Source organism: Accipiter gentilis, chromosome 7 (genome assembly GCF_929443795.1).
Source record: "Accipiter gentilis chromosome 7, bAccGen1.1, whole genome shotgun sequence".
Lineage (NCBI taxonomy): Eukaryota > Metazoa > Chordata > Aves > Accipitriformes > Accipitridae > Astur > Astur gentilis.
In genome coordinates, this window is record NC_064886.1 from 24,193,329 (window position 1) to 24,206,667 (window position 13,339).

The following is a 13,339-nucleotide window of genomic DNA, read 5'->3' on the forward strand; positions in this document are numbered from 1 at the left end:
AGATGAATGTTGACATTTTGAAACCTTCCAATTATCACAAACAGGTAATGCATTACACAATTTCTGCTCAGCACTCATTGATACCTTTTAAACTTGATTTGACTGCAAAATCATCATCCAGTTTCTGAAACAGACATGTAGCTTAAAACTCCCTTTAAATTTGTCAAAACCACTGTGAATTAAAATTATGTGTCAAACCAATAGCTGCAGAGTTAACTGAGAACACTGCAATCTGCATCATGTTATATACAGATACATGTAAGCTAGCTTTTTAATCACCAGCACAGGACATCGTCTGTGTCAGTCTCTCTTCCCTCCTCTATCTATAGCAGAGCAGCAGTAAGAGACAATTGGAGTTATAAAACCTACAAAGCAGACTCAAGAGTTCTTAGGCATTTTAAATTAATGTGAAATGCAATGCTAGAACAGAGAGTCATGGCAGAGCCTCTCAAGGGCCCAGACTGTCAAAGTATGAAAATGGATTGGCTGATTTATATATTTACTAACTTCTCCTCTGAGTCTTTAGTGGCAAGTAGGAACAGTGGTTTAACACTTCAGACATGAAACTGTCACTTAGATGGAGGTGACATTTCCCCCCTTCTTATATGCTATTTTTTCTGTGACTGTGTCCCTCTTACGTCCCAATGAGACCCTCAGATTGGAGACAGAAACGCTGCCAGAGTTTGAAGAGATCAAAGTGCTGAATGTTAATTAGTCCTCCAGTTATAGAGAAAATGGGCTTTATGCAATAACTACTCACAACTATGTCATCCTCATGCCTTCATCCTGACCTGGAAAGCATCAGCCTATACAAATGGAAGGACCAGCCTGTGATCTCTGTCAGGAAAATGCCAGCAGCAGCACCTTTTGTGGCAGACATCTTTAGGAAGAGAACAGATCAAGGCTGGCAAAATCCCTTTGCACAGGTCTCCCAATAGGTCTTAGGTAGCATGAAGTCAGTGGCATGAAGCAGCGTTAAAAGCCTCTGTAATTTACTTCCAACTTCTTTCCTTGGTTGTGACGCCCCAGGTGTTAAGGCACAATCAAATCACTTTACCCTCCTGTGCTTTAGTTTCTCCTTCTATTAAGCTGATATTGACCTTTCTAATAATAACCTAATAATAATACTAATAACTGACTAATGACTAATAATAACCATTGAGCTGTGCAAGTCTCTCAGTTAAAATAATTCTGTATGACTAAGGAAGTCTCTCAAATCCTTCCAAATCTCCACCTGAACTTTACAATCTAGATGGTGAAGGCAGGGCAGGGAACAGGAGGGCAATGGAAAAATCACTTCCTCTTCACTGGAAACAGAACCTACTCTGAAAGGAAGAAAATGTGTGAAACACTTGCACCTTGGCAGTAGGGATCTGTTTTGTAACACAACTTCCCCAAAACAGTTTAGCCTTTATGTTCAAAATAATTCAACGTTCATTAAATGTTTAGTTCTGAGATCTTCAATTCATCTCCCTAGAAGTTACATTTGTAGTAAGGAGACAAACTGTACTCATTAAATGAGAAACACTTTCCTTCTCTGAACATTCTTCTGAATTTGGACATTGGGTCTTTCCTGAGGTTCAGAAAGGTTTGAATAAAGGCTTCATCCTCCCAGTGAGGGGAAATATTAAGTGACTTTATCCACATTTTCAAAATATGCAAGTCCTCTCCCCTCACTTGCTTTTCACAACTTAAAAACAAAAAACAAACAAACAAAAATAAAATAATTAAAAAAAGAAAAAAACAAAACAAAAAACCAAAACAACAACAAAACCCCACAAACAAACAAACAAAAAACCACACACACAACAAAAACAAAACAAACAAACAAAAACCCAAACAAACAACATGGAGAGCAATCGCTCCTTTACTCAGAAATGGAAGCTATGCAAGGGGAACAGTCTTCGTAGTATACTTCCTAAACAAAACTCAATTGGTGTCTTTTCTACTTCAGAAATGGGAACACCAGGCTTTCCACAGGAGCCAGGAACTTAAAAACATAGAGTTTGCATAGGACTGAGAGACTTAACTCCATGCCACTAGTGAATGGAAAGCACTTCAGAGACTCTTGTTCTGCAAGGCTCTCTTGCTATCTTTGAAACCACACAAAGATAAACTCTTAATGTAGGATTGGCTTGCATTATATACATATAAATATTGTAAGAGCCAGTAAAAGAAGTATCTAAAAGCAGCAATAGAAGATGTCCATTTTGAATGGCAGAGTACTGGCTAGAATGACACCTTCCAACCACAGTTATGATACACTTTACTAGCTTGCTGCTATCCCAGTGTAAGACCTCGAGACTCCTTAAGTTAATGGATTTATTCTCACTAACTTCAAATATAAACCAGGCTTTTACTTACTGTAACTTCTGTCTTCAGACTTCACACACACTCAGTTGCTGATTAAGCACCACATCAACAAAAACAACCTTCAAACCTACTTTGTTTCAAAGTAGGATCATTCCTACCTTCTTTTTTTTTTGTCAAAGAAAGAAAGGACCAATGATCAATTAATGTACAATTAAGACAGAAAGTCATTTCATATCAGGATAGGCTTAACTGGGAATGAAAAATATTTTAGGTATAAAGTACAGTATGTCAGAATGACACAGACATGAGGAAAAATGGTCCTGTAGCTGGGCCAGAATTCTGTCATAGTTAAAAGAATGTAGTCATCTTCAAATCTTGATAATAATTGGTCCCTATTCCCTGCTCAACTGTAACATTATTTAACAACTCGAATCCATAATTAAGTTCATCATCCCAGTGGAATTTTGAAAAAAGGCTTAATTTTCTGCAAGAGAAATGGAGACGTTGTGGCCTGCCTAGCAGGGTAGCAAAATCAATGACTCAGCAATGGGCAGCTGAAAGCAGATTTTTTTAATCTCTTAATCCCTAATATACACGTATGTTGAAGGGTAGTTTTTGTGACCCTGGTAATATTTATACTGCACAACACATATATTAATTTTTAGTTGAAAAAAAACCCCTTTAGCTGTTTATAAACACATAAGAGTACAGTATAGAAAGTTTAAATCCAATTTTTAGAAACCTGTATTCAGCTATGGCTTTTGTTTATGTCAAATGTATATGAAACACTGAACCATTATCAGACTGCAATTTCTAATATCTGCTTTTTTAATGCAAGCCACAATACCAAAATTTTTTGCTTTGTTTACTAATTACAAACAGTGGGTACAAACCCCCTGCTGATCCTTATTAACTATCTGGATTCTAACAGCTATTAATGACTTCTGTTGAGGATTCATGAGCATATGTGCTAGAAAGTACATATAATTTGAGCACCTAATATATTTTCCTAGCATTAGGAAAGAAGTTCAGGTTTTAGTTAGTGAAACCGATTCCAAACTGTGACAAACCCACAAAATCTGAAGTCCAGTATTCTAGGAGATTTTCAGATCTGTCTAGGTTTTGGTCTACATATTTGGATCTCTGCACAAAGTTTTGGTTCTTGATTAATCACAAATTAGAAGAGCCTGCCTTCCAGTTTATGAAGAGCACAGCCAGATTCTCCTAAGAACTAAGCATGAACAGCCACTAGTCTTGGAAAAGCAAATCATTGCATGCAGACTTTCACTTTTGCTTTCCATGTTTACACACTTATAACCCCCAGGCTTCCTGGGATTCTCACTACCATTAGTTAATTTAAGTAAACTGTGTTAATAAAGTAAAAAAGTTCTGTGCTCCCCAGTGTCCCATGCTGTTTGTTTGTATGTTAACTCTTCTTCGCATCTCTCCTTAACAATCCTTTTGCAACCAAGACAGAGGGATACCCATACATTTCATCATTTCACTGCAATTCTTTCAGTTTTACTCTATTGGCATTTAGACTTTTGATTGTCTTTTTATTCCCACATAAACACACAACATGCATAATAAGCTGGTTTCCAACACTAATGCCCATTGTACTATACTCGTGTTACGAAGCTTAGAATTTGTGCATTTTATTGAAGAGATTTCTGTAAAAAAATAAACTAAAATTCATGAAAACTACTTCAAATTTTGACACTTGAAACTACAGTCAAGTTCTACCTCCAAAAGTCCCTCATTATTTCATGCACATCCATCACTTTAACACAGTACCTAGGCCACAAAACCTATATGTAGGTTATATCAGGTAATCTAGATCTGAATATTGCCTCTTTGAACTCTAACAGAAATGACTGAGAGAAAATAACGTAACTTTATAGCTTGCCACATATATAGAGTCAATATTTGTGGCTTCAAAAAGGCTCTTACCTTGAGAAACAAGGCTCCCTTGGAAGCCAAGGAGTCCGTTCCTCTTCCATTGGGGTAACAGTGATAGGCAGCATCCATAACAGGATAGCGGCTGGCAAAAAGTAGACCACTGTTCACAAACTTAAAGCTACAGCAGCCATGGCAACTGTAGACCCCAACATCGTAGACAATGTATTCAAAATAGTGATGAAGCTGCTCTTTCAATTTCTCTGCAGCTCTTTTGTCAAACACCTCCTGCAAACACAGAAAGTCCAAGTTGGCAGGGAAGAAAGCAGAGATCTCATGATCAAAGGTCTCATCTGTATGTTTCTTTTTCCGCACTGAAGTCTTCTTCATGATTGAAGCTTTGTAGAGGAGCTTGTTGTTGACAGTGCTTTGGTCCACTGTACCATCTCCAACGCGAACTTTAACTAAAGACTCTCGTGAGGCAGAGTAGCTATCTAAACTCCCAGAATCTCCTTCCTTCTGTTTGTGGTTAGGTGTTTTTGACATCTCTGCGTCACCTTCCAGTGAGGGTTCTGCTGGGCCACTGGCATGAGTCTGGCCATTGACGGTATCTGTTTCTGTGTCTGACATGAGGCCATTATCCTCTCCATTTATGCGGACAATGCAAGAGTTTTCTTCTCCCTCATTTGGCTCTCCAGCTCCACCTTTATCTTCTCTACTATCCTCACTGTTGTTTGAGCCAGAATTGTCTCCTTTATACTCCATTGATGTTGTCCTTTTGATGCCAGCATTAACAGTACGATTTGTGCTATCTCCACCCTGGGGGGAGACCAAGCTGCTAAAACTTGCTGCGCTGATGGATGTGTTAGTAGGAGAATCTATATATATTTTGATCTGTGGTCTGCTTGCCCCGTTTCGGATCCTCCGGCCAATCTCTTTAGCTCTAGCCTGTGTATTGAAAACATTATTAAATCTCGCCAGAGAATCTGGCAGCAGGCAAACATTGGCACTGCCAAAGCAGAAGCTTTTCCCATTTCCTGCAGCCTTCCATTCAGTGAGCAGTGTGGCTCCATTAGCATGGTTCTTGTCTTCTAGTCTGGAGTAGATATATGGCCTTCTGGCTGACTGGAGTGGGGACCATAACAAGAAGCCGATCAGGGCAAAAGGAAGAGAGGCTACCAACAGTGCCAAGTAGATGGGAGTGGTAATAATGATGCAGAGTGCATGAAAATAGCATGGGTCGTCTGCTCTTTGACGTTTTTCATAGGTGGTTGGAACAAAAGAGGCCACAAGCCTATCTGCTAACCAGTAACATGGGAAAATCAGGCCCCAGGAAAAAGAATGCAGAACTGACAGAAAGCTGTTGGGAAATGGGGAAGTGTATAAAACCATTGCAACTTAATTATGACAACACTTCAGGGCCTACTACATGATGTCACTGTGTCAAGCATCCATAAGAACACTGGGGAAGAAAGGGCTGGGGAAGAAATGTCCGATCAGGAGTTTGGTTTTTCCAGTAGGAGTCAATAACAAATCTTTAAGAGCACCATTTCACTGTGTTGCAGTAAAAATGAAACAAGGCCACTGTTTTCGTCTGGCTTTTTGGCATCTATATTTGTCAAAGGATGTCATTGTTCACTGGAGGCTGCCATAACGAAACACTCCGGAGGCAAAAAGGAAATCTGTAAAAACAAAAAGACACAAAACATATGTAACAGTTATTAAAAGTTTAAAGCAGATTTTCTCACACCAATTTTGCTTCACAGTCTAAATTACTTCCTTTTTTTTTTGTTTAATTTAGCATTTTTGATAGTCTGTTAAAGGCTATGGATCCAGGGCAACTCCAACAACAAGGGACTGATATTTCTGCAAATGAAATCAGTACATTGATCATTTAATGCACATGACTAATGTTGTCATGAAACATTTCTGTTATGAATTTCAGGCCTTACATTGAGTAACATAGTTTGGAGTTTCTTTTCTTTTATAATCCATTCACACAAATATTTTATTTATATTACCTGTTTTCAGAACCTTGCAAATGGTGTTTAGCAGTTATCTCTAGGCTGCTCTAAAAGACTATTACATCTAGTATTTCATCACTGAAGTTAAATTTGCTTGAATTGCCAAAGTCCTTAAAAAAAAAAATAAAATGACATGATGGAGGTACAATGATAAAGGCACCTTGTATTTAAGAGCAAAAAACATTTGTTTGCTATAAAATATTATTTGCTTTGCTGCGCTTTAAAACAAAACGGGTTGATTTAAATCAATTAAAATGCTCTTCATATGGTTGAATATGGGTTCAAGTTTTTAATTTTGAGTTTATTAAAACAATAAGTCAAACTACTTTGCTTTAATATTTAGGTATTTAATACTCACTGTTTATTTCAAGCTGCAGTTCAATTTCATTCAGCTACAGCCCACAAAAACTCCTGATATGATTTCCTATTAAAGGTTTCTTACATATAGTGAACACTTAAGCAAAATACAAATTAATTATAATTAACATTATTGTTTTTAAATTCCAATTTTCAGCTTTGAAGGAAACAATACTAATTGAATATATCAAATAAGAAAAACAGTTTCACATCTTTCCTCTGAAGACAGACGATGTCTTTCAGAAGTTGCCTCACCGGGTGGGAAATTCTGACCTAAGGTATTTAGCAAATGTCATAATTAATCAAAACCATCAAATTGTTAGGGGCCTGATATTCTAAAAAAGCTTGGCAATGTACATACAGCTTAATTTTTATTTATTTATTAAATTACTTTAAGTCATCTTAACAACTTATAATAAATTGAGGTTTTAACACAGGTTTTGATAATATGAAATGTAAATTATTTTAAGAAAACAAGTACTCATTTTAATCAAACTTTATCAACCTTGCGAATGGTATCACCAATGAATGCAATGTCATGCTCCATAAACTGAAACTGTGATGTTACCCAGCAAGAGGAGCAAAGCTAGATGATTGATGAAGGCAGAATTCCCATTTATAACGTTTCAAGTTTCAAACCTAGAATGTAAATAATATTAAGCAGCACTAGATAAAAACCATTCACCAAATAAGCAAAAGAGAGGATGTACACTGGACTATGCTCAAAACCCATGTTTATTTTTGACATCTTGGAGAGACAAAAATTACATAAGAATATTTATCAGCATAAGTCCAATTAAAATTTGCGGCTCTCAGGGAGCCAAAATTAAGGAAATAGTAGTTTAATGTGTATTTTCAACATTCTGCAGGGCACACAGAGACAGAGGGCATTTGTATTTCTATTTAATAGCAAATAAAACAATGATATGGAACATAGAAGATAAAAATACAGTTTTACAAAGCAATGCTGCTTTAGAATCAGAATAAAAATGCAATTCTTCAGTTTTGTGTCACCTTTTAGATTTCTGTTTCTTCAAACCAAGCCCTTGCAACAGATTTATGTTGCTACTGTCAGCATAGTTTTAATTGTGGTACACGTGCAACACCATACCGCCGATACAGAGTATACTGTACAGAAGTAAAGCATTAAAACACATGGCTTAACTAGCTCTCTCTTTACCACACACACATTTTTTTTGTTCATCATCAATAAGAAAATTCTTCCCTCAGTCTAGATTCCTGATCAGCAAGACTAAGAGTAGTCACAGCATGTCAGATCTGCAGCCATACATTTTTGGAAGGCACCATGGCAAAGAGAATTTTAATAAAGGAACAGATGAAGACAAGATTGTTTTGCAGATATTTCTTCCCAGAAGTGAAAGGCAATCTGGGGGCAAGCAAGCAAACATTAGTCTGAAAAATCTAGTAAGATGATGACAGGACCTCATAACAGCAACTGACCTGAGATAGGAGTCAAATCCTAAAACAGAATGAGAAAAATCAGGTTGGGTGGGGGACAAGATTATGAAGACCTTCAAAAGCAAAAGCAAGTATTTGGTACCCAAATACTACAGAGAAGGAAGGGTTGGTAAGCACATGCATTAAAAAGGATGTCAGTACCACAACAGAAAACTGCTTTTAACTACTGTGTCCTGGGTGTGCAAGGAAAGGTGTATCTCAAGACAGAAAACAATGCTTAATAAATATGGATGCACTGATATCAGGAAAAGATCCCCAAAACCTGACTAAAAATAAAAGTGGGGGTGGGGAGATAGAAGAAGAAGGAGCTGTTTTACTGCAGCAACACACACCTAGCTTTCTGAGTGCAAGAATAACACCCCTGCAATTGCTCACAGCCAACTGCACGTTTTGCCAACACGAGGCAGTCAGTAACATTTAATGGGATATATGGTCCTGTGCATTTTTGCCCTGATGGTACTATTTAGATGGAAATAGCGAAGGTTGGCTCAAGGGAGGGGTTTTTTTTTGTTTTTTAATTATTAGCTTAGCATAACTTTCACCATCTTATGCAACATGTTTGAGTTTAAATAAATGAGTGACTAGTCAAGTGCCAAATAATAAATGCTTGGCATTTACTCATTGCCAAAGGCATTTTGGGATGTTGATAATAGGGGGAAGCCTAGCAGATTTGTTTTCCTGAATGATTTTTCGGACCCTTTAGTGAGAATTCTCAAAAGAGACTCTGGCATCTACATATCAGATAGAAAAAAATAACTTAAAACCTGACCAATTATGTAATTACCATTAGACAAGAAAAAACTGCAAAGAAGTTACTCAGTTTTATTGAATGGTTAAAATGCTTTATAAAAGCCCTGTCTATTTACATAATCGTTCAGCAGACCAGAAATGTTCTTGTTTACAACAGTGCCAAGGGTAAACAGAACACTGTTGTTTGGGATATGTGAAGTAAGGACAGACTCCAAACCTTGTATCCCAACTTTCAGGCTTTCTGGTGAAAGCTGCAGTTGTGTTGCAGACTGTAAGGTCAATTTGACTTTTACTATTTTAAAGTAACACACCAGAAAAAAATGCAGAACCACAATGGATCCATAATAATTTGTCTAATTAGGTCTTCTATAGATAAGTATTTAAGTATATGATGACAGGGTGTTACAACTCCTAGAGAAACATGACATTAAGTGACAATTTTGTAAATAGAGTAGTCAGTGCCTGCTCGATGATGTGATGAAGTAAAAAAAAAATCAATGCAACATAACTCATGTCGGTTCTGTTATGGGCTGCAGCATCAATAAGCTGCAAGATAAACAGCTGTACAGCAAACCATAAAATGGTCAACTAAAATGGCTTCACAAAAGCAATTATCCAGATTATGGGGACATACTAATTCCAAGGAATTCATGCTTACTGTAGATACAACACATTACCATGTGTATTAGTAAAAAAGGAAGAAACATTAATGCAATCAGAAATCCTTTCACAGGATAAGATTACACAGCAAGTGTCATAAAGCAAATTGTTTCAGACTGAGGTCTGTTTTAACAACATTTAGCAAGGATGTAATTCTGTGTAAACACTAAGGACTGAATGATGGTTCAAGGCCACATTGGTGACTCCTACACTTCCTCTGCCTTAAACAGGGATAGTACCTTTGAAAGTCATGGGTTTGCTCAACAGTTTTTGACCAGATGCCAGCTGCATTCCTCATTGCTAGCCAGCTGAAGAGGGGAGTCAATAGGGATTTGAGTACATAGGCGCATTCCATCCATTTTATTCTATGAATTCTAATAGAATTCTCACAAATAATGATACAGAAGTACAAAAACTCTGTAACCACAGCAAGTTTTAAAATACGATAGCTGGAGAAAAGGGAGGAGGGAATCATGAGCTGGTTGTCCTTTAAATTTTTGCATATTGCACACAGACATTGGCATATCAAGGCCCTAATTAAAAACACTCTTCTTGCAAGTAAATTATTATTCTAATTTATTAACCTTATAGATGAAGGAAATCACACAATTTGCCAAAGCTCTGTTACACACTCACCAGCATGCACACAAACTGGAACTAAGTTTCCTACTCTTGTCTCTTAGCTACAAAACCATATGCATGCTAGTGCCTCAAAGCCACCCAAAAAGAGAGAATTAAAAGAGTCATGCGAGACACATCTTATCTCAGCAAGATCTTAAAGGGTGAGGGAAGGCACCATATGAGTCAACTGCAACTTGGAAAACATGACGTCAGTAACATCTCTCCTAATGCAATGGTTTAGATGGAGCCTAAAGCTAAAGTGCCTAATTCCTTGTGATGAAGGGTATTACTTGGTAATCCAATGCTTTATTCATAGGGGTTTGAGAGATTAAGGGAGAATTTAAGATATTGCAACAAAACAGATATTTTTGTATGCTACAAGACATAAACTGCAGTCTTGTTTAGTTGTTTTTATTATTTTCTAACTGTTGGAAGGCTAAAAAAAGACTTTTTTTTTTTATGGTGCCAGTATAGAACATCTCAACTTTAGTGATAACAAGACACCAGGTGGAAAGGTTTCAAAGATTTTTATAAATATAATTATGCCCAGAAGTGTGCTAAGAGACATCATAGATCAAAAGAGATGTTCCTAGCTCCAACGTAGCTTGCAAACGAAATAAAGGACAATAGAAGTCAACAAATGATAGAGAAACAGAAGAAAAACAAAAAAATGTTGCAATAATAAGGTTACACAGACAGGCTAGAAATGGTCAGAAAAGTTTTAACTTCCTTTTTCTTAGAAAACTAAAATACACTTCCAGATTCAGGCAACTCAGGTTTCTTTAAATTTGCTATTAACACCTCAACTGTATTTTTAAAATACATGTAAATCACTGGAAGAACAGTTATTTTTTAAGAACAGAATAAAACTGCTGAAGTGACTAACTGATTTGGAAAGTTACTCTATGGGTAACTTCACATAGTAATTCACATAAATTCATTAAAACTAGTTTTTCTTGAATCCTGACAATTCCTTGGTCTTCAGTGAAAGTTTTAGCAATATGTATCTAAAATTGGATTCTAGAAAAGCAGTTTATTTAGCCTTTTGTTAGCTTTATTTCATTATTGTCATTGTAATTTGAAGCAGAGAAATACATCTTACAACAATGCTACCACTACACCATGCAAAACGGCAAAAATTAGTGTTTGAAACTGACAACAGGCAAAACGAAGATCTGAGAGAATTCCCACCCAGGCTCTCATCCTTGCTTATTAGACAAACCACAACTTAATCTCTGCTTGCCTCCATAGTCTCATCTGGTTTCGCTCACACACACACTTCGTAAGTTCCCCCTTCCTCCATTCAATCTCTTTCTCCTGATTATTATTATACATGCTTTTAATTAGAGCCTAGTTCAACAACTAACTACCCTTCTAGAAAAAAAAAACTACTCCAAAAGGCAAAATACATGTTAACTGTTTCCATGCTTGACTACATGACTAATTACAGAGCTGCAGCCATGTCAAGGTGTCAGCGGCTCTAATGGAGATGTTTTCTTGTACCCTTGTGATCACTTCACAGCCTGATGTTCTAACTGAACTCCTGTCATCCTGCACAGGACTCATTCCATGAAGCAGTTCAAGATGTAGGGTAAGGGAATTTAAGTAGCGCTTCCTGGCTCACCTTAACTTCCACTTAAGTCAATAACAATTTACAGCTTATGAAAATCTTAGTAAAAACTTAGTAAAAATGTGGATCCACTATGATATGAGAAGTTGAATTAGGTGTATTACTGATACTGATGAATAAAGCAGTGCCCATTCAAACTAAGAATAGTCAGAAGGAGAAGGGAAGGAGGAAAGTGTTTCTGCAGACTTGCCACCACGCTGTTCATTTACCAGTTTCTCCCTAAACTTTCTTCCTTCTTTCTAAAGAAGGTAATCAAACTTTGCCTAGCTACTCTGCAGCTTGTGTCTTTTATGTCCATAGGCTGCCTTGAGGCAAGAAGCCATTATAATAAAAAAGATGTCTAGCTTAATCAAACTAACCTGTAAAAAATAAAACATTAAGAAGTGTGAATTTACAAGTGTCATTGAATACCAGTGATGTCAGCAGTTAAGTACGTGTCTGCAGAAAAAAAAGCACAAAAAAACCCCCAAACCAGAAAACCCCTCAAAAGTTCATAGAGCCTGCTCAAGGCTCTGGCATATTTAGTAAGGAGTAGAGTTATGATGATGCAATCTCTATTTAAAATAAAGAGGAATCAAGCACTTGGGCCAAATTTTCAAAAAGAGTCTTTGGAACTTCAGTGATGCCTCTCACTGAATGTCTGTAAAAGCTGTACATGTAAGCAGAAACGGTGGTCTTATTAACCATGGCCTTGGTAGCTTAGTGAACCTGAAACAGGGCGACGAAGTCCATTGACTACTCAGAACAAATCAGTCCTTCCCTAACGGAGCCCACCCTACCGGAGCTGGATCAGTAGTGATGAAGGTAGTTCTTGTCACCTATATGACAGCAAGCCCACAATGAATGAGAGGTAGTAATCCTGTTTGTTTGACAAAAGATTGGCTGTAGCTGATCTCATGCTTAGTGACCTTAGCAGACAAACTAAGTTTCGTGCTGGTATGGTATCTTACATTACCTTCTCACTCCAAATGGGAGTTTTTCTATGACAGAGCTGAAAATATTCTTATCAAATAGTAAAACTTGCTCTGTGCTTTACAGTTAAGTATGGCACGGCAAGAGATTCTCATTTCCAAAAGCAAATAATCTCAAATTGGTAGTCCCAGATTATATTCCTAGGACACAACCCATACCCACACACCTTCTGCTACCTAAATCAAATTGGATTAAGTTTTAAAATTAATATTAAAATAGAAGTTAAATTATGTTAATGTATGGAAACACACATTAAAAAATTATGTAAACAATTACAACCAATTGAATAACATGAAAAACATTACAGGTTTGTTACTTTTTTTTCTTTCAAAATGGATGGAAAATTGAAGCTGAATTAATTATTGCAGAAAACAACCACCTTTTATATTCCTGCAAGCAACCTTGATTCCACCCTGACACAACAGATATTACTTGCTTAAAACTCACATCTGGAGTCATAAGTGCAGAAGAGATACATCATATCTTTCAAGCCTAGAAGAGATTTATTCTTTACTTTACACGTATAAACTGCAATCCCAACAATGAATAGACAATTGGTGTGTCTACACTGAGCTACACACCAGCTATACTAATGGCTCCCAGCATGCCTGACCCAAACCCAGAAAACTTAACCAAT

The 13,339-nt window shown here is 37.0% G+C and overlaps 1 protein-coding gene across 6 annotated transcripts in view; it reads right to left on the reverse strand.

The window, feature by feature from the left end:
• The window catches only part of SMPD3 (sphingomyelin phosphodiesterase 3), a 123,801-nt gene that overhangs the window by 32,202 nt on the left and 78,260 nt on the right, over window positions 1-13,339 (reverse strand). For all 6 annotated transcript variants that reach the window (XM_049805286.1, XM_049805289.1, XM_049805290.1 and 3 more), the window contains one exon: window positions 4,264-5,891. In XM_049805286.1, the coding sequence (XP_049661243.1) occupies window positions 4,264-5,601 (1,338 nt within the window). In that variant the 5' untranslated portion in view covers window positions 5,602-5,891. The remainder of the gene's footprint in view (window positions 1-4,263; window positions 5,892-13,339) is intronic.